Genomic DNA, 22,615 nt, shown 5'->3' with positions numbered 1-22,615 from the left:
CACCATGGAGGAGTGTTGTCATGAGTGAAGATGGTTCCTCAGCTGCTCGCTCCCATGAGATGGGGAGGTAGGGCAGGTAGTGCCCGGTTGCATGAACCAATCGCAGTAAAAAACAGGATGAGGAAAAGCTGAGGCTTTGTGGACACTGGAGTACCAAATAGCTGTCTGGGCCTGAAATTACATTTTATTTGTCACATGCTTCGTCAACAACAGGTGTGAACTAACAGTGAAATGCTGCTTACTTACGGCCTTTCTCAACAATGCAGAAAAATAATAACACAAGGAATACATTTTGGATCTCTGTTCCTGAGATCCACAATGTAAAGTCAAGAATAACTATACTAACTGATCTCTATCTCAATGGAGAGTGTTCTCCATAAGTCATCTTGGAGTGAACCCTGGAAACCTGTCGCGGGTGGTTAGGGTTCCCCTGACTTGTACAGAGTAGCAGTGCCCCTCTGGCAGGAAACCAGAGCACCACATTCTATAAAATAAAATGTTATTTGCAACATGCATCGTAAAAAACAGGTGTAAACCAGGGCTCTCCAACCCTGTTCCTGGAGAGCTACCCTCCTGTAGGTTTTCTCTCCAACCCCAGTTGTAACTAACCTGATTTCAACTTATCAACCAGCTAATTATTACAATCAGGTATGATGGATTAGGGTTGGAGTGAAAGCCTACAGGACAGTAGCTCTCTAGGAACAGGTTTGGAGACCCCTGGTGTAGACTAACAGAGAAATGCTTACTTACAGCTCCTTTTCCAACAATGCGAAGTTAAAGATAAAGGTTTTTAAATATATATTGTGACACGAGGAATAACTAATAACAATAATGAGTAGAAATAAAATGGCTGTATACAGGAAGTACTGAGTCAATGTTTAGGGTTGTGAGGTAATTGAGGTATCTATGTACATATAGGAAGGCGTAAAGTGACTAGACAACAGGATATACTGAGCTGTAGCAGCAGCATATGTGGAACTGTAGCAGGGCTGTGCGTGTGTCGACAGTATGCATGTGGGCACATGTTATGTGTGGGCGTATGTATTGTGTGTTGGGGTGTAAGTATGTGTGGGTAGTGTCAGTGCAAGAGAGTTAGTTAAAATAAGGGTCAATGCAGGTAGTCCGGATAGCTATTTAATTAGCTATTTAGCATTCTTGTTTAGCAGTCTTATAGCTTGGGGGTAGAAGCTGTTCAGGGTCCTGTTGGTTTCAGACTTGGTGCACTGGTACCGCTTGCCGTGCTGCAGCAGAGACAACAGTGTTTGGCTTGGGTGGCTGGAGCCTTTGACAATTTTCCAGGCCTTCTTGGTATGGAGGTCCTGGATGGCAGGAAGCTTGGCCCCAGTGATGTACTGGGCCATCCTCACCACCCTCTGTAGTGTCTTGTGGTTGGGTGCCTTGCAGTTACCATACCAAGCGCTGACACAACTAGTCAAGATGTTCTCAATGGAGCAGCTGTTGAACCTTTTGAGGATTTGAGGGCCCAAGCCAAATCTTTTCAGCCTCCTGAGGGGAAGGAGGTGCTGTCGTGCCCTCTTCACAACATGAGTGGGTGCATGTGGACCATGTTAATTCCTTAGTGATGTAGACACGAGGAACTTAAAGCTCTCGACCCGCTCCACTAGAGCCCTATCGATGTGAATGGGGGCGTGCTCGCCCCTCTGTTTCCTCCAAGATGTTGCTGATGTTGAGGTTGTTGTTGTTGAGGTTGTTGTCCTGGTCACGCAGTGAGCTGCTGCACAGATAAAACAATTTTTTTTTTGCGTAACCTAGCACTGCTATATTAATTCTGAGAGAGGAAGGAGTATCAATCGTTAAACCCAAAGAGAGAGTGGGTAGGGCAGAGAGCCGTAGGAGGGATGGAAAGATGTATCCTTGCTGCAGCGTAAGACTGCTTCGCTACAGGTTTGGCCTGTTTCAAGGTCCTAGCCTGAGTCTTAGCAGACTGCTATGTAGCTGGGGACCTCAGTCCCCCAAAGCCAGCTTGTTGCCCCCTCCCAGCTGTGAGGCTGGGACGAGATGCAGGAACCAATGGGCTGCCACGGGGCCTAGGTCTGCGGGGCAGGCAGAAGTTAAAGGCTTCGCCTTCCTTTTTTGCACATGTCACGCTTCTGCCGCATGGCGGTGAACATCTCCTTGGGTGTCACAGAGGCATTCATGAGGTCCACTTTCTGTTTTTCTGTTAAGCTAGATAAGCTCAGCCAAAGTGTCCTTTCTCCCACCACCAGTACGCTCATGGTTCGACCCCAGCTTTGGATGGCACTATGAAAGGAACGGAGACTCAAGTCTGTAATCATACACATCTCCCAAGCATCTGGGTCTTAGGTCTCTGAGTCCAGTTGCTTCCCCACCTCCTCCAGTAACTCAGCCTGATAAGCCAACAATAAAGAGGTCACTTTCAGGGCTCTAATCGCTTTGGCTGAGGCTTTGTATGTTTTCTGAAAAACAGTAGCAGTAAAGCATTCCGCCTATCCAGGGAGTGAAGTGCTGGTGTTGTTAGTGACACGGCACAAGGGACTGAGGTGGTGAGCTAGTGACGACTCTACCATGGGAGGGTTACAAACCCGGATTTCTCCATATTGTAAATTGCCAGGCTTGGGGTACCCTTAGCAAGAATCCTGCTAGTAAATGGTTTATCCCACAAACTCTTGGCTTCCCTTAGTGTGGCTGTGTGGGACTGGAGTATCTTCCCGTCGTACAGGTCTCTTGACGGGCACTGAGCTCCTACAGAGCTCCTACAGAAGGACTCAACTTCTGTGTTTACTTGATAGCTACCTACACAAATAGCTAGCTAGAACAAAGTGTTAATAAGATAAAAATTCATTAAAAATATTTAAAAGCAATACAAATAATCTTCTTTTGGACTCAACTTGATGTTGAGTCAGGCCACGGCCCGCTTGCAGACATGGAGCACAAAATTCCACTGGAGGAGTGGCAGCTCCACTGCTCTTGGTGCCGTCAGGTCTGTGGGCCTGAGAGGGCGGGAGAACGGGGTCGTCAGTCCCCCAACTCCTGTGCCATCTCAAGGACTTCTGTGAGATTGGTCTCATCGTCATCCTCGTCATTCCCCAACTCGCCATCCCCTGACACTACATCGTCAGACAGTGATGGGAGGGAGTCGCGGCTATCCATGACCTTGCCCCAGCTGGACTTGGTTGCGGGGAGCTGAGCCTCAGCTGTCGCCTTTGGCTCGGAGGCAAGAGTGGCTAAGGAGATAGAAGCACGTTTCAGCCTCCTCTTTCGACCTGCTCTGTAAGTACTTGGGGTCCTCGAGCGCCTCCTGGGCATGTTCCCTCTTCAAGCAATTAATGCATTGAGGGTGGGAATCTTTCCCCGCTATCATGGAGTCACAAGAACGTGGGGGTTCGAGTGCTTGTCTCGTCTTGTGACGGGATAGCAGTGACCATTGCGAGGTACAAGGCATGATATGGGAACACAGAGAAAATGTTTGTTGTATGAACAACATGCAGATGGCATAGGCTAGCTAGTTAGAAGCCTTCCGGCTAGTGACTAATAAAAGAGTAGCCTGTGTAAACAGCCCACCAAGCTAACTAGTTAGCAGCCTTGCGGATAACAGCAAGCAATATTGAGCACCGTATAACGCTATAGCCGCGAGGCTGGAGGAGCTAGCTAGTAAGGAGCCTTACGGCTAACAGCTAGCAATATTGAGCACTGTATAACGCTATAGCTGTGGGTATGCATGTGTGGTTTGCTTACCTTTCAGTAAGCAGAATCCTTGAAGTGTGGGCTAACTCAATAGCTTGCAGTGACACTAGCTACCAAAGGAGACAGAAGTAGAATTAAGGAATTTCTACTCAAAAACAAAAACCTTCCGGTTAGTACTCAACCTCTCAAGAGTGTCTGAAGACCTATGCTTGGCAGTGATATCCTTCACAGTTTGCTTGTGAGCAGGCAACAGGTATCCAGTTTATATGAGGAGAGCTAGAATAGTGACAGCCTTTGGTGAGGAAGAGAGCAAGAATGACAACTCTGCCCGTCTGTCTCCAAAAGACACTTTTGATTGGTACTTCTGAGAGAATTTGAGATAAATCAAGTCACATTTTATTTGTCACATGCTTTGACAAACAACAGGTTTGAACTAAGTGAAATGCTTACTTACGGGCCCTTCCCAACAAAGCAGACAGAAAGAAAATAGAGAAATAATAGAAAAGTAAAACACGTAATAATAAAAGTAGTTATAGATATTCAATGAGTAACGATAACTTGGGGTACCAATAGTTCCCAAAAAATGTCAAAAGGAAGTTTGTTCTGAAGTGTCTCTCCTATATCTGAGAGATATAAGAAATATCAGGAAACATATTTTTATTTGTGAGAGTCTCACCTTTGCACAGAGGGGACGCTACAGAAGTTGGCAGATCGGCTGTACCAACTTCAGACGTGTCTCCTGATACTTATGGAGGTCGTAGAACAAAACGGAGAACACCATCGTGTTCGTGAGAGTTTGTAGACCAAACTGTTTGGCGACTACAGACGATTTTGTGAGCAGACCGATTTTTTGGATGTTTCATGGTCTCACCGCTTGCCGTGTGGTAGCAGAGAGAACTGTCTTTGACTTGGGTGGCTGGAGTCTTTGCCAATTTTTAGGGTTCTTCCTCTCACACCGTGATGTACTACCCTCTGTAGCACCTTGCCGTTCTATGCCAAGAAGCAGCTGCGTAACCTTTTGAGGATATAAGGGCCCATGCCAAGTCTTTTCAGCCTCCTGAGGGGGAAGAGGCGTTGTCGTTCCCTCTTCACGACTGTTTTGGTGTGTTTGTACCATGATAGATCCTTAGTGATGTGGACACAGAGGAACTGCAAGCTCTCGACCCGCTCCACTTCAGCCCTGTCGATGTGAATGGGGGCCGTGCTCAGCCCTCCGTTCCTGTAGTCCAGGATCAGCTCCTTCGTCTTGAGGTAGAGATTGTGCTGGCACCACACAGCCGGTTCTCTGAGCTCCCCCCTATAGGCTGTCTCATCGGTCTGTGATCAGGTCTATCACTGTCGTGTTAATGATGGTGTTGAAGACGTGTGTGGCCTAGCAGTTGTGGGTGAAGAGGGAGTACAGGAGGGGACTAAGCACGGAACCCCTGAGTGTATCAAAACAAACAATTGAAACAAATAATTGAAAGAGAACCTCCCTAGTCTTTGGGATTGAATCTGTGCTTGAAATTCACTACTCAATTGAGGGAATTTACAGATAATTGTGTGGGGTACAGAGGTGGGGAAGTCATCTAAAAAAAATCATGTTAATCACAATGATTTAACACAGAATGAGTCCATGCAACTTATTATGTGATTTGTTAAGGACATTTTTACCCCTGATCTCATATTGGCATGCCATAACAAAGGCATTGAATACTTGTTGACTCAAGACATTTCAGCTTTTCTTTTTTATTAATTTGTTACAATTTCTAAAAACAATATTTGATTTTGACATTATCGGGTATTGTGTGTAGATCAGTGACAGAATCTCAATTGAATCTGTTGTAAATTCAGGTTGTAACACAACAATGTGGAAAAAATAAAGGGGAGTGAATACTTTCTGAAGGCATTGTGTGTGTGTTCTGGCTTCAGTAACTGCCTGTGTAGGAAGCTGAACAGTGACTACGTGGGTTGTTCTGGCCAGAGCTGAAGCTTGGCTGATTTGGCCAGGTCATGGTGTAAGCCAAGTGCAAGATGTTTTAGTAACATGTAATTGCTGACTGGGTTGGCTAGCTAGAGAGCCAGGCAGGTAGTATGCTTTGGCTGGGTGTGTGTGCTGTTGAACTGCATCTGCTGCCTGGCTCTCTGATTGACTGGCTGCGCCCAAAATGGCACCCTATTCCCTACATAAGGCCATGGTCAAAAGTAGCGCTCTCTCTCTCTATCTCCTCTCTTCTCTCTCCCCTCTCTCTCTCTGGTCAAAAGTAGTACACTATGCAGAGAATAGGGTGCTGTTTGGGACACATACTCTTTAAGTTGCAGAAAGAAGCAGCCAGCCTGGTTAGTCTGACGATAGATGGAGCTGAGTTGACTGACTCCATCTAATGATCGCTGCATGTTGTGCGATTGATCGTACCGCTGCAGGGCATTCTATCCACACACATGGATTCTTGTCAAAATGCTCTCCCTTATCTCTCTTTCGCTCTTGCTCTCTCTTTCCAGTTCTCTCTTTAACTCTCTCCATCCCTCACTCAAATGATCTTCCTTTGTCATGTACACGCTCTTTGATTGACACCAAATGTGTTACGTAGACTTTTTTTTAATACCTTTTTCCTTCCCTTGAGGTTCCCACCCCTCCACTCCCCTATTATTGGGAAAGTTTGAGAAATGTAATAAGAGGCAAACCTCTGAAACGCAAACTTTCTGTCCGTAGCTCCTGCTTCCTGTAACCTCTTCCTTCCAGTTAGTCCGTATCAGTGATGGCTCATCAAAAGCCCATAGCTGTTGAAATATAGCCCTTATTGTACAGTCAATATCAATATGAAAGAAAGCAGCCAGGGGTGGGTTTCTCCTTTTAGCTGCTGTAGAATCTTCAGCGGCAATATCTGTTGTGTAGGAGTATCTCCAGAGCTGTGGTCAATTCACGGTCAAACCACACATCTCAGCAGAGAGGGATAATGACCCCCAGACATTTTCACAATTTTGTTGTAGCCTTGAATTACCACACCTGACTCAAATAATCACAGGCATAGTGGTTAGTTGAATCCCATGTGCTATCTCTGAAATAGGCCTAGGTCAAGTAGATCAAAGACATGGAATTGCCGTTAGTCCCCGTGGAGACGTTTGAAAACCATCTGCTCTGTAGGAGCATGTTGAGCCGTGGTCGACTCGCAGGCAAACCATAAATCTAGGAGTGGGAAGATGTCCTTTAGACAAACCACTCCCCCTCTTTGGTCCCCCTGCGGTGAAGATCAAGCGGACGCTTGCACACAAACACAAGAATGCTCACACTGTGATGCCAAGATTAGGGGTCTCGACCTCAGAGGCAGCTGGAAGAGGTTTCATCACAGATAAGATCTGTTGCATTTTGTGTGTTTTTGTGTGCGTTCTTGGAAGTTTGAGTGTGTGTGTGTGTGTGTGTGTGTGTGTGTGTGTGTGTATATATGAGAGCCTGGTTGTAAACGTTTGTGTGTGCGTGTGCCACGCGTATATGTGCGCGTGTGTGCATCCGGGCACGTGTGTTTTGGTGGTTTGTGAGGCAATGGGCCTGTTGGCCATCTGAAAGCTGTTTCCTCGTCAGATGAGGAATGTTCCATATCCCTGTTTTATGTCCTCTACAAAAGCACTTTGAGCATTTAGACTCACAACCGCACATCACAACCATCTCAAATGGGCTTATTTATGTACAGAAAAGAATCACTGTACAATTTGCCAGGTGTTTATTGCTTTTGGAAATTGAATGAACCTTTCTAAGTGTGATGTGAGATGAAGTTGTAGGCAACTTAACAGAGGAAGATTGCACTTCATCAATGTTATTAAAGCCCAAATGATCAAGATTTACTTTTGTCAAGATTAAGTTATTGGTGTTCTCAGATACGGGTTGGTCTGCCGAAGTGGCTCCCTCTGTACACCAGAGCGGGAAAGAGAGACAGAGGGAGAGAGAGAAATACAGCAAGGGAGAGAAATACAGCAAGGGAGAGAGATGAAGAGAGATAAACAGGGAAAGAGCGAGGGAGAAATAAGAGGGAGAGAGCGAGAAAGAGAAGTGTATTGCTATTATTACAACAGAGAAAGATACTGCAGATGCTCTCTTCTTACTGTGACTGCAACCGTGTGCTAGCGATCTTTATCAAGTTGTTGTTTTTTTGCCTTGTGTGTCGGTTTCGTCTCGCGTTTATCTTTTGAACATTTGTACAGTTTGTCCCCTCATTCGTGTGTGTGTGTGTGTGCGCGCTGCTCTTATGAGAGTTGTATGTAGATGTGGACATTCGTGTGTGTTTGGTGTACATTTGAAAGTTGTGAGTGTTTGCGCAGCACATCCTGTCACACAAAACACAGGGCCTGTTTTTTTTTATGTGACCTTGGTTAGTTTAATCGCTTGTCACCATGGTGATGAAGCTATCCCATCTCTCCCTGCCACCTACCGTGCTCCGTGAAAGAGGGGGGTGACACAGACACACAGACAGTGGGAGGTGGAACACACAGAGCAGGAACCCTGGGGTCATTTTAACATAAAAAAGCTATAAAACACACTCTTTTAATGAAGCAATTGTAACTCATTCACCTAATTTCCATTCATTTCAAGTTTTTTCAGGAAAGTGGTTGTCAGACAGACAGTGATTGCTCAAGTTGGAGCTAAGAAGGAAATGTTGTGGTAAAAAGCCCAAGATGTTTGTGTGGGTGGGGAGTGGCTGTGAAGTATTGATCTATGTTGAATGTAGCCTAGCCAGCAGTATTTCTACACACCATATATCTAGCTTCTTTATTGCTTGCCCTTTGGGGTTTTAGGCTTTGTATCTGTAGAAGCACTTTATGACAACTCCTGATGTAAAAAGGGCTTTATAAAATAAATGTGATTTGAATGATCGTTATCCATCGGACTGGTATCTTTGTCTTCTTTATCTATGATTTTCTTTATCATTAAATCTCATCCCACCTTCCTCCCTCTTTTTCCCTTCCTTTCATTCTGTCCCTTTTTTAGGAGCGGTATATTTGGAGGGCGGTCTGGAGGAGTCTAAGCAGCTGTTTGGGAGGCTGCTTTTCAACGGAGAGGTACAATCACTACATCACTAAATTACTAATTCACTTATACTGTCTGGAATGCTGTGTTCCCATCTCCCTCCGTGTGTGTGTGTGTGTGTGTGTGTGTGTGTGTGTGTGTGTGTGTGTGTGTGTGTGTGTGTGTGTGTGTGTGTGTGTGTGTGTGTGTGTGTGTGTGTGCACGTCTGTGTGTGCGCCTGTGATTAGATTTAGATTAGAGTTGATTGTGTGTGTGTATACGGATGTGTGTGTGCGCACTCGTGCTTCTTTTGTTGTGTGGACAGATTAAACGTCCTTGGTTCTTTCTAATTGCTGCCCTCTGGCCATGACGCTCAACAACAGTCTATTGAGTTAGTGTGTGTGATGCGGGGTGAGTGTGTGTGTTAGCCTGATGCTGTGATGCAGGGTTCTGTGTGTGTTTTTGTGCGTGTGATGCCTGGATCTGTGTTTCTACACAGAGAGAGAAACAGGGCCTTCGAATTGTGTTCAGACGCCTTGACCTTTTCCACATTTTATCACGTTACAGCCCATTTCTAAAATTGATGAGAAAAAAAAAATCCCCTCATCTACACTTTATTAAATATAAAAAACTATCATATTTTTTTACAGTTGAAGTCGGAAGTTTACATACAAATTAGCCAAATACATTTAAACTCAGTTTTTCACAATTCCTGACATTTAATCCTAGTAAAAATCCCCTGTTTTAGGTCAATTAGGATCCCCACTTTATTTTAAAAATGTGAAATGTCAGAATAATAGTAGAGAGAATGATTTATTTCAGCTTTTATTTCTTTCATCACATTCCCAGTGGGTCAGAAGTTTACATACACTCAATTAGTATTTGGTAGCACTGCCTTTAAATTGTTTAACTTGGGTCAAACGTTTCGGGTAGCCTTCCACAAGCTTCCCACAATAAGTTGGGTGAATTTTGGCCCATTCCTCCTGACAGAGCTGGTGTAACTGATTCAGGTTTGTAGGCCTCCTTGCTCGCACACGCTTTTTCAGTTCTGCCCACAAATGTTCTATGGGATTGAGGTCAGGGCTTTGTGATGGCCACTCCAATACCTTGATTTTGTTGTCCTTAAGCCATTTTGGAACTATGCTTGGGGTCATTGTCCATTTGGAAGACCGATTTGCGACCAAGCTTTAACTTCCTGACTGATGTCTTGAGATGTTGCTTCAATATATCCACATCATTTTCCCTCATGATGCCATCTATTTTGTGAAGTCACCAGTCCCTCCTGCAGCAAAGCACCCTCACAACATGATGCTGCCACCCCCATGCTTCACGGATGGGATGGTGTTCTTCGGCTTGCAAGCGTCCCCCTTTTTCCTTCAAACATAATGATGGTCGTTATGGCCATACAGTTATATTTTTGTTTCATCAGACCAGAGGACATTTCTCCAAAAAGTACGATCTTTGTCCCTATGTGCAGTTGCAAACTGTAGTCTGGCTTTTTTATGGCGGTTTTGAAACTGTGGCTTCTTCCTTGCTGAGCGGCCTTTCAGGTTATGTCGATATAGGACTTGTTTTACTGTGAATATAGATACTTTTGTACCTGTTTCCTCCAGCATCTTCACAAGGTCCTTTGCTGTTGTTCTGGGATTGATTTGCACTTTTCTCACCAAAGTACGTTCATCTCTAGGAGACAGAACGCGCCTCCTTCCTGAGTGGTATGATGGCTGCGTGGTCCCATGGTGTTTATACTTGCGTACTATTGTTTGTACAGATAAACGTGGTACCTTCAGGCATTTGGAAATTGCTCCCAAGGATGAACCAGACTTGAGGTCTTCAATTGTTTTTCTGAGGTCTTGGCTGATTTATTTTGATTTTCCCTTGATGTCAAGCAAAGAGGCACTGAGTTTGAAGGTAGGTCTTGAAATACATCTACAGGTACACCTCCAATTGACTCAAATAATGTCAATTAGCCTATCAGAAGCTTCTAAAGCCATGACATCATTTTCTGGATTTTTCCAAGCTGTTTAAAGGTACAGTCAACTGAGTGTGTGTAAACTTCTGACCCACTGGAATTGTGATACAGTGAATTATAAGTGAAATAATCTGTCTGTAAACAATTGTTGGAAATATTACTTGTCATGCACAAAGTAGATGTCCTAATCGACTTGCCAAAACTATAATTTCTTAACAAGAAATGTGTGGAGTGGTTGAAAAACGAGTTTTAATCCCTCCACCCTAAGTGTATGTAAACTTCCGACTTCAACTGTAATTATTCAGACCCTTTACTCAGTACTTTGTTGAAGCACCTTTGGCAGCGATTACACCGATTACAGGGTTCAAGTCCGGGCTCTGGCTTGGCCTCTCAAGGACATTCAGACACTTGTCCCAAAGCCACTCTTGCATTGTCTTGGCTGTGTGCTTTGGGTTGTTATCCTTTTGGAAGGTGAACCTTCGCTCCAGTCTGAGGTCCTGAGCACTCTGGAGCAGGTTTTTAATCAATGATTTCTCTGTACTTTTCTCTGTTAATCTGTGCCTCAATCCTGACTCGTCTCCCAGTCCCTGCTGCTGAACAACATCCTCACAGCATGATGCTGCCACCGCCATAATTCACCGTAGGGATGGAGCCAAGTTTCTTCCAGACATGACACTTGGCATTCAAGCCAAAGAGTTCAATCTGGGTTTCATCAGACCAGAGAATCTTGTTTCTCATTATCGGATAGTCCGTTAGGTACCTTTTGGCAAACTCCAAGCCGGCTGTCATGTGCCTTTTACTGAGGAGTGGCTTCCGTCTGGCCACTACTATAAAAGCGCGATTGGTGGAGTGCTGCAGAGATGGTTGTCCTTCTCAAAGTTTCTCCCATCTCCACAGAAGAACTCTGGAGCTCTGTCAGAGTGACCATTGGGTTCTTGGTCACCTCCCTGACCAAGGCCCTTCTCCCCCGATTGCTCAGTTTGGCAGGGCAGCCAGCTCTGGGAAGAGTATTGGTGGTTCTAAACTTCTTCCATTTAAGAATGATGGAGGTCACTGTGTTCTTGGGGACCTTCAATGCTGCAGAAATGTTTTGGTAACCTTCCCCAGATCTGTGCCTCGACCTTCCCCAGATCTGTGCCTCGACGCAATCCTGGCTCTATGGACAATTCCTTTGACCTCATGGCTTGGTTTTTTGCTCTGACGTGCAACGTCAACTGTGGGACCTTATCCTTATATAGATAGCTGTGTGCCTTTCCAAATCATGTCCAATCAATTGAATTTACCACTGGTAGACACCAGTTGTAAAAACATCAAGGTTGTTCAATGGAAACAGGATGCACCTGAGCTCAATGTTGAGTCTCATAGCAAAGGGTCTGAATACTTATGTAAATACAGTATTTCATATTTAAAACATTTTTTTCTTTTGCGTTTATACAAATTTTGAAAAAACTGTTTTCACTTTGTCATTATGGGGTATTGTGTGTAAATTGATGATAGACAAAAAACATGTTTTTATTCTATGTCTGTAAGGTAACAAAATGTGTAAAAAGGGAAAGGGTCTGAATACTTTCCGAATGCACCGTACATGCTGCTGACGTTAGTCCGCTTACTCAGACTTGGGAGGCGTACAGGATCAAGGATGCATCCCAATATTCCCTATATGGGCCTATGGGCCCTGGTGAAAAGTAGTACACACTACCATTTGGGATGCAATCAGAGAGTGGGATCAGGGACTATGGGCTGTCTCTGTACACAGCCTATTGTAAGGGTTTCAGCTACAGTAAATAGATACATTAGCTGCACCCGGATTTGCTGAACGGTTGTGTATTAAAGCAGTACCTCGGGGCTATAAAAAAAATAAAAAATTGTTGGTGCATTATCAAAAGTTTCCACTTAAAACAACAAATCTTACAGAACAATGAGCAAACAACTTCCTCCTGGCGAAGGAATGGAGAACTGCTCATCTGCTAAATCCACAGAATGGCATTCTGAGTCAGAAATGCACAGAAAGCAGAAACCCACACACGAACACTCAAACACGCAGACACACACACACACACACACACACACACACACACACACACACACACACACACACACACACACACACACACACACCTGCTCCCAGATGCGTAGAAAATAGAAACAAAGCAGATCAGAGAAGAGCAGAGCGTATAAACAACCCTTGGCTATAAGCAGCAGGACACTGCCTACTGCGTTCTGTTTCTCTCTTATAGCAATAGTCTAAATAGTACACACACACACACTTTCTCTCTCTTATAGTCAGTCTAAATTATGATTGGACTGATAACACAGGTGTTGGTTTCACTGGTGTCAGGGGAGATGGGGCATGATAGGAGAGGGAGAGATTTCTGGAAGGAGTGAGGGAGGAAGGGGTATAGAAATAATTGATGGAGTATGAGAAATGGGAGTGAGGGAGAGAGAGAGTGAAGGATAATTTAAATGTTCAGTAGTTTAAAATAGCATTGTCATCCCCACCAGGAGCTGAATATTCCACAGGGGGGAACAATAAGATGAAGATTTCCACTTTGTTTGCCATAACAGTTACAGAAAACTCTGTCTAACTTAACACTCCCAAATTATCTGTACACACCACATTACCAAAGTTATGAGAGGAGGGTTGCATCCCAAATGGCACCCTATTGCTTATTTAGTGCACTAGTTCTGACCAGGTCCCATAGAGAAACCCATAGGGCTCTGGTCTAAAATAGTGCCATAGGTAGGGAATAGGGTGCTGTTTGGGATGAGTGTGAGGTGTCAAGCTGAATGCCTCTCCATTTCTCTGCATGTGGTGTTCTATGCCCTCTGAGGGTTGTGTCTCTGTTCAGAGTGGTGTTAAATTCACACATGGATGCTCAGGGCTTATACTCTGTCAATTCACTCACCACTCTCTCTCTCTCGCTGTCTCTTAATTCAATTCAATGGTCCGTTATTGGCATGGGAAACGTGTTTACATTTCCAAAATAAGTTAAATAAACCAAAAAACAGTAAACATTGCGCTGACGAAGGTTTTAAAATTATATAAATTTCACGTGTTATACAGTATTATCAGCTATGTACAGTGTTTTAGCAATGTGTAAATAGTTGTGCTCCACAGTTTTCAGTTATGTCATGGCAACGCGCTGCTGTGATTGAACACTGCGGTATTTTGCCTAACAGATATGGGAGTTTATCGATGTTTAATTTGTTTTCAAATTATTTGTGGGTCCGTGTGATCTGTGGGAAATATGTATCTCTAAGATGGTCATACATTTGGCAGGAGTTTAGGAAGTGTAGCTCAGTTTCCAACTCATTATGTGGGCAGTGTGCACATGGCCTGCCTTCTCTCGAGAGCCAAATCTGTCTATGGGGGCCTCTTTCAATAGCAAGGCTATGCTCACTGAGTCTTTAGGTAGTTAAGGATTTTATTAATTTTGGGTCAGTCACTGGTCAGGTTTTCTGCCACTGTGTACTCTTTTAGGGCCAGATAGTATTCCAATTTGCTCCGTTTTTTGTTAGATTTTTCAATTGCTCATAATATGGTTGGGTCTAATTGTGTTGCTGTCCATGAGCTCTGTGGGGTGTGTTTGTGAACAGAGCCCCAGAACCAGCTGGCTGAGGAGACTCTTTAGGTTCATATCTCTGTAGTAAGGGCTTTGTTGTGGAATGTGTTGGCTTTTAGGTGGTTTGAGAATTGAACAGCTCTTTTCTGGATTTTGATAACTAGCGGTTATTGTCCTAAATGTATTGTTTGGGGTTTTGCATTGTACACAGAGTATATTTTTGCTGAATTCTGCATGCAGCCTCAATTGGGCATTTGTCCCATTTTGTGAATTATTGGTTGGTGAGTGGACCCCAGACCTCCCAACCACAGACGGCAATGGGTTCTATAACTGATACAAGTATTTTTAGCAAGACCACTTTTTTTTGCCAGATCCTTTTGATGGCATAGAAGGCCCTTCGTGCCTTGTGTCTTAGATCGTTCACAGCCTTGTGGAAGTTACCTGTGGTGTTGATGTTTAGGCCGAGATGGGTATGATTCTTTGTGTGCTCTAGGGCAGGTATTCCCGAACTGGGGTATGCGCAATGTCGTCGGGGGTACTCCAAATAAAAAAAGGCCGGCATCCCGGAGTCGCCTCTTAACTGTTGACATTGAGACTGGTGTTTTGCAGGTACTATTTAATTAAGCTGCCAGTTGAAGAATTGTGAGGCATCTGTTTCTTAAACTAGACACCCTAATGTACTTGTCCTCTTGCTCAGTTGTGCATCGGGGCCTCCCACTCCTCTTTCTATTCTGGTTAGAGCCAGTTTGTGCTGTTCTGTGAAGGGAGTAGTACACAGCGTTTTACGAGATCTCCAGTTTCTTGGCAATTTCTCGCATGGAATAGCCTTTATTTCTCAGAACAAGAATAGACTGACGAGTTTCAGAAGAAAGGTCTTTGTTTCAGGCCATTTTGAGCCTGGAATCGAACCCACAAATGCTGATACTCCAGATACTCAGCTAGTCTAAAGAAGGCCAGTTTTATTGCTTCTTTAATCAGAAAAAACGGTTTTCAGCTGTGCTAACATAATTGCAAAAGGGTTTTCTAATGATCAATTAGCCTTTTAAAATTCTAAACTTGGATTAGCTAACACAATATGCCATTGGAACACAGGAGTGATGGTTGCTGATCATGGGCTTCTGTACGCCTACAATAGTCATTTATAACATTAACAATGTCTACACTGTATTTCTGATCAATTTGATGTTATTTTAATGGACAAAAAATTTGAATTTCTTTCAAAAACAAGGACACATGTAAGTGACCCCAAACTTTTGAACGGTAGTTTATGTAAATAGGTTATTTCTGTTTTTTATTTTTAATGTATAAAAGTCTGGTTTCGCTTTGCCATTATGGGGTGGTGCGTGTGTAGATTGAGGATTTTTTTTTATTTATATAAAAAGGCTGTACCATAACAACATGTTAAAGAAGGGAAGGGGTTTGAATACTTTACGAATGCACAATTGTATTATTTGTGTACATTATAAAATTAATTTTATACGTTTTCCCCCCAACGCTGCACCCAACACTTTCCATCAATTTGTATAGCAGACTGTCATGCCAAATTGTGTCTCAAGCTTTTTAGAAATCAACAAACCATGAGAAGACGTTGCTTTTGTTTGGTTTGTCGATAAGGGTGTGTACAGTGTATACGTGGTCTGCCGTATGGTATTTTGGTTAGAAGACAATTTTATATTTGCTCAGGACATTGTTTTCACTGAGGAAATGTTGGGGTTTGCTGTTGACTTTACTGCAGACAATTTTTCAGAGATTGCTGTTGACAAAGATTCCAGAGAATTTATTGGGGTCAAATTTGTCTCCACTTTTGTGGATTGGGGTGATCAGACCTTGATTCCAAATATTGGGGTAGATGCCAGAACTGAGGAAAAGAGTTTAAGAATATAATTTGTGGTATGTATATTTTATAGTTTCATATACCATCAACACCACAGGCCTTTTTAGGTTGGTTTGTATTTTGTCCTGTAGCTCATTTAATGTAATTGGAGAATCCAGTGGGTTCTGATTGTCTTTAATAGATTATTCTATGTTTTTGTAAATTATCATGTACAGTATATGTTTTTGCTCTTGGTTCTTTGTTATATGGCTGAAAAGGTTGGAGAAGTGGTTTATCCATACATCTCTATTTTGGATAGATAGGCTCATCGTGTTTGTTTAGTGTGTTCCAATTTTCCTAGAAGTGATTTGATTCTATTCTTCAATCACATTGAGCTGTTTTTTGACATGCTGTACCTATTCTTTTTTTTAAAGTTTTGTTTTAGTGTTTCACCATAGTGAAGGTGTAAGCTTGGTTTTCTGCGTCAGTGTTTTTGGTTGGATAGGTGTCTTAATTTCTTACATTTTTGCATTCTTCATCAAATCATTTCTCATTGTTAGTTTTCCTAGGTTTTCTGCCTGAAATAAAATTGTATTTTGTTAGCTGAATGGTCACATATATTGTTCAGGCTTCCTTCTGCTAAGTTTGCAACTTCACTATTGTAGTGAAACATTTTGTCCAGGAAGTTGTCTAAGAGGAGTTGGATATTTTTTGGATGGGGGGCAATTGTTTTTTGGTAGGTCTCTACACTGCCCTACTTTCATCTATAGCATTTCATAATAGCATGCAGTTTGTTCGGCTTCGATGCCTCATGGTTGAGAATTGCTCTGTTCAAGTAGATTGTGATTTTGCTGTGATCTGATAGGGGTGTCAGTAGGCTGACTGTAAATGCTCTGACAGACTGGGTTAAGGTCGGTGATAAAGTAGTTTACAGTACTATCGCCAAGAGGTGAGCTATAGGTGTACCCACCGTAGGTGTCCCCTCGAAGCCTACCATTGACTATGTACTGACCCAGCGTGCAACAGACCGGTTTTTGTTGGTTGTTTTGTCATGGTTATGTCTAGGGGGGCATATTAGGGAGGGAATGCTGTCACGTACAGGTAGGTGTTTGTCTCTCTGTGTGCTGAGAGTGTCATTTCTGGAATTTATGTCGCCACAGATTAGTACATGTCCCTGGGTCTGGAAATTGTTGATCTCCCCCACTAGGTAGCACACGGGGACATTTTACTTTGAGATAATTTCCTTATTTATTTCTAACCAGATGTGAAATGCTCCTGTTTTAATTAATTTAATAGTGGGTTATGTCTGATGTATACCAAATTAGCATACCCCTTGTGTCCCGTTCCTGTTTCATTCCTGGTAGTTTGGTGGATGGGACTACCAGCTCTCTGTAACCTAGAGGGCAACCAGGTGGTCCATCTCCTCTATACCATGTTTCTTGTAGGATAACAATGTCTTTATTTCTGATTTCTGGGTTCCTGCTCTTTAGGCCAAAGGCAGCTGACCTCAAACCTTGTATATAGCATGAGACAGTAAAAGCTTTGTGTTCCATAGTGACCAGTGTTGTTATTCGTGATGTTTACTTTCAGAACATTAGGTTTGAGCTGAGCATCTAGTGAATGTCTCTAAGGTCGCAGGTTGGGGCTAGGAGTCGGGGTTGGGCATGTTTGCCCGTTCACAGCCTGTGTGGGGCTGTCATGTTGAGGTCCACGCTGCTAAATTGCCAATTATGTTTAATGCTTTTTGACCTGTCCCCAAATTAATATAGTTTGTTTTGATATTTCAACCTGTGTGTCCTGATCGCGTCTGGTGTGGATGGACAAAATCAACATGCGCGTGATGGCGTAAGCAGACGCACGCGACCGCCCGATCTAGTTAGCATGTAATCCACTAATAATTTCCTTCCTCCAGTCATGTAGACTAGAGTGCAGAGTCTAGGATACGATCACACTCCAGCCTGGTAGGTGGCGGTAATGCACCTAATACTGGTATGCACACTGCCATAAAACCCCAACAATGTTTTTCAATGTCCTGGCAAAGGTGGTGACCATGGCCTTGTAGAGGTGTACCTGGTCGTAGAGGCTGTCCAAATCCAGGGTGCGGTAATGGGCTAGGTAAACATTAGGTTTCGAGTAGGGCATTTTTGGTTTATACCGATATCCGATATTTTCCTTGCCCCCAAAAAATTATACCGTTATTTAACATTTTAGCGGCCTTTTAAGCAGTCTAGTACAATTAAATAGTTGAAACACACACACACACACACACACACACACACACACACACTGACCAAAAAGTTATTTTGTTGGCATTTACGTATGTCCCCATTACCAGTAAAACGTTTCGTCGTTCATTTGTTCAGTCTCAACTGGGATTTCATCATACATGTCAACCAGTGAAGTTTCAGCTGATTCCGATATGTTTACCGATATATTGTGCATCCCTAGTTTCGAGGCACAGTGACGGGAAATTCTTACATTGACCCACTGTATGTTGGCAGTATAGTTTGGTGGCAACCCTTTACTGCTGGGCCCTCAGGTTGTTTGTGCCTGTGTGAATTATGTGCAGCTCCAGGGCACACCGGGTGTTTGGACACCACAGTTTAGCCACTTAGTGTTTAGGAATGAAAATTGAGTGTGGGGGGGTTGCTAGGATGGCTGACGGGGTGTGCTAAGGGGGAGTGGGGAGGGGGGGGTCGGGTGGGTTGGTGGATCATGTCTGTCCTGCCTGTGGTTGGGGTCTGAAGTGGGCTGTTCTGTTGGCTTCTCTTGGGGGATTGACAGCTCTCTCATGAGTTGTTCATTTTCCTCTCCATCCTGTGGGAGTTTTATCACTGCAGCCCAGACTGCAGACACGTCTCTCTCCCTCTTCAGCTTTCTGGGTCTGGTTGAGTGGATGTTGTTGTGCTGGCCTGTCTGAAATGTGTTGAATTGCCGTTTGAGCTCTATCAGCTCGATCTCCCTCATCAATGCAGGAGCAGTGCTGTTTTTGGATCTGCTCAGTTCTGAAGGGGTGATTCTCTTCTTGGGGCTGCTCATCTGTTGGGCTGTTTGAGGAGGGTGTGTGACCTGACTTGCTCAGGATGGAGGGGTCATCACCAGGGTTGAGCTTCTCCTGCTGTGCTCTCTCTTTGATCCTGTAAAAGTCGTGCTGAAACGGTTTGTGGTTGCCCTGCACCATTACTCTTCCAGACGTGTACAGGTTGATACTGGCTGTCTCAGTGTCCTCAATGTCCAGTATTCTGAATTTCCACCCTGGGTTATTTAATGCCAGGGCTTGTCTGTGTGGAAGATGAGGTTGCTTACGTTTCCATTGCTGTAACAGTCAGCAAATAGTGTCTCTCTCTGGATTTTCCTTGAGGAGCTTGTCTTTGTACTTTTTACGTGCAGCATAAAACAAAATTGGGGGTTAATGTATTTTGATGGCCTCTGCATGGGCGTGTGAAGCCTCTTCATTTTGGTGGGGGAGATTGCAGTGCTCTGCTGCCATTGTTGTATTCAAGGGCATTCACACTTCACATCTCAGTGAAAATTGTAGTTGGTGCCAGTGCGTCTGTCCAGTCCTAACTAAGCATTTGAGTCTTCATATAGTAAGATATCTTATAATAAGATATTTAGAGATTGTAATATCTTTATTGTCCTTGGAAGTAGCTACAGACTCTGCTGCAGATTGGGTGGCTTTTTCTGCTGGTTGTTTTGCTGAGTAGTCCTTGGCAGCAATAAGAATCCTTTCCAGGTAATTTTGTCAAAATGTAATGTACGCTTGATGTTTTTATTTGGATTGAAGGTTCCGTTGTAGAGAATAGTTTTCTGAGTAAGACCCTGTGAAAAAAAATCCTGGTTTATCCCACTCTAATTCTAAAGTTTTTGGAAAAAGTAGAGGAGCTCATTTCTCTCTTTTATTTATCTTTTCTCTCGCTCTCGCTGTCTCTTTCTCTCTCTCTCTCTTTTGCTCATGTTTATCTCCTCCATCTCTCTCTATCCATCGCTCCCTCTCTCTTTCTATCTCTTTCGCTATCTTCCTCTCTCTGTTTCTCTGCTGTCAATTCCACAATGTTTTATTATGGCCGGAGAGCTTCAGTCCCACACCAGTTGTTTGACAGACCAAAACAATGGCTCCCTATACAGGCCATCAAAAGTAGTCCACTACATAGAGATTATGATACCGTTTATAACTCAGATAACGTCCCTAGTGGGTTTAATATGAATCCCTAATTGGTTTGACATTCATGCCCGGTTCACACAGAGAGTTACACAACTGTTTTTTTACACAACACCTTGCTTTCCACTAGTTTCTTAATAACAATACTATGTTTCAATACAGGAAAATCGAACAAACTCCCAATAGGGAGCCTGTGAAATATCTAGATGTGAATGTCTTAATGAACTAAGAGAGGAGTAGCTTGAGGTTATTATGCCGGTCTATGTGTCAGGAAAGAAGGGCCTCTCTAGACAGACAAAGCTCCTGTGTTCTCAGCCCACACACACACACACACACACACACACACACACACACACACACACACACACACACACACACACAGGTTACTGTGTTGGATACTGTTGAGATGCATGCCGTTCTGCTCCATTCTTGTAGAAGTGGCCATCACCATCATGATGATCTCACTCACTGCCCATAGGCTAATCCACTGTTGCCTATTGTCACTACCGTCCTAGGAAAACGTGCCAGGGGTTGCCGTGACAACAGTGGTTGCCACAGCGATCTGCTAGAGCTTTTGTTTGGTTTTGTAGAGCAGCAACAGACAGCCTTCACCTCCCCACGGCCACACTGATTGGAAAGATGCTATGTTTTGAGCGGTTTGGAAAGGAGTGGTATCTGAAAAAAACATCAGAATCTAACCCGCCAGTCAATTTTTTCTCAATTTTAAGCTTTTGAGTTGTCACATCTGTTGATTTAATGTCCACTTTGGGAAAGGCCTGAAAACCCTATGGGCAATGATCAACTTGATTCCGTTAAAATAATACATAGGACATGAGGGTTGAGCACATTAAAACATCCCTGTCAAATCAATGTATACAATATCACACATTGTATTTAGATTGTTTATGCTAGATTTTATCCACAACTATTTTAACCTGTGCTACTTGGTTACTGGGCGTAGGCTACCAGTAGAGTGTGCTAGGCTTGCACGCTGAAGACAGGGCTGAACGCACACATACACACAGGTAGAAGCGGGCTGGCGCTCTGACAGTTCCACTCCACTACCTCAGCCAGCTAACAGCGCCAAGCCGAGCTAGGGGGAGAAAATAAATGGCTTCCTAACACTCACCGTCACCACAGCCTGCATCTATCGCAATTGATTTAGCCCCGTGCTACATAAGTGTGCTTTTTTCCTTTAGAATACCTAACGGGTAAGTCTCAAATGGCACCCTATTCCCTATATAGTGTACTACTTTTGATCACAAAAGAGTGCTTTATATAGTGAATAGGGTGCTATTTGGGACGTAGGACATGACTAATATCTACCCACGTCCAACTGTACTGGAGTGCACTCTCACCATCCCTCTCCCTCCATCCATGTCGCAGTTTTTTTCTCGCTTCCTCTCTTTTTCCTTTTCACCTCAGGTTGGAAAAAAAATGATGTGCCTGCAGTACTTTTCAGAATGTTCCTTATTCAGAATTTGTGTTTGTTGAAAATGGTTTGGGTTTGTATGTTTCTTCAGACACAATCAACATCTCTCTCCGGGGTTGGTGCTATTCTTCTTTTCTATTTGAGGAAGTTGTGTGTAGGTTTTCTTTTTCACTGTCATTGGCTTTAGTACGCCACACTGTACAGATACAAATGGGTCCTGTTCACAACCATAAGTTGTATGAAAGATTTAACCAATGAAAAACTTTATTGTCCAATTGTACATAGGGTCTGATGGAAATTTGATTTCAGCTTCATCCTAACGCTTCATCCCAATTCATATCCGAATTCAGTTACCAGAAAACATACGTTTGAGGGTTGTTTCTCACCATTCTGGTTACAAAAGACCTCTGAAACCCTATACTGACCATGTATGTTCTCCCGTTAATTGTTATTGATCTGCAGTTGTGGTTTGAACTGGCTCTAAACTGTAGTTTGATGTATTGATTGACAGCCAGTCACAGGAGACTCATTTGTCAGGGTCCTCTAGCCCCCAGAGAGAGGGAAAGAGCGGGAGGGCTAGAATGACGGGTAGAGCGTGAGAGGAGGGAGGAAGAGAGAGCGAGAAGTATATAAAGATAGATTGATATGGGGAGAAAGGGGGGTGAGAGAGTAGCAGAGAGACAAAGCATCCCAATCATGGATGTCCATTAATCCCAGGAGGTCCCAGCCAGCGCGATTGAGAGGAGCTGTGTTGGAGTGTGTCTCTGTGTGCATGTGTGTGTGTTTGCTCGCACAATGTGCTGAGCCTTGGTCTTAGTGAAATGAATGAATGGGTCATCGTGTGAGATTGATTCTCTCAGTGGGTTAGAGAAGGCAACATTTATTGAGTCCTATGACATCTTCAACAGGTTTTGCTTGTTCACTCAGCCTGTTTTCTTTTACTTTAAATAAAAACTCATGAAGTCATTGTGATTCAAATAGTTGTGCGTTTGCGTCAGCTTAATTTGGAGAGCGAGACTGAGATGGTCA

At 43.6% G+C, this 22,615-nt stretch overlaps 1 protein-coding gene across 3 annotated transcripts in view; it reads left to right on the top strand.

Annotated features, from left to right (window-relative positions):
• The window catches only part of drosha (drosha ribonuclease III), a 156,638-nt gene that overhangs the window by 69,072 nt on the left and 64,951 nt on the right, over positions 1 to 22,615 (top strand). For all 3 annotated transcript variants that reach the window (XM_029699834.1, XM_029699814.1, XM_029699824.1), the window contains exon 23: positions 8,627 to 8,697. In XM_029699834.1, coding sequence (XP_029555694.1) covers positions 8,627 to 8,697 — 71 coding nt within the window. The remainder of the gene's footprint in view (positions 1 to 8,626; positions 8,698 to 22,615) is intronic.

This window comes from Salmo trutta, chromosome 2 (genome assembly GCF_901001165.1).
Source record: "Salmo trutta chromosome 2, fSalTru1.1, whole genome shotgun sequence".
NCBI classification, from domain to species: domain Eukaryota; kingdom Metazoa; phylum Chordata; class Actinopteri; order Salmoniformes; family Salmonidae; genus Salmo; species Salmo trutta.
This window is presented reverse-complemented; position numbering and strand designations above follow the sequence as displayed.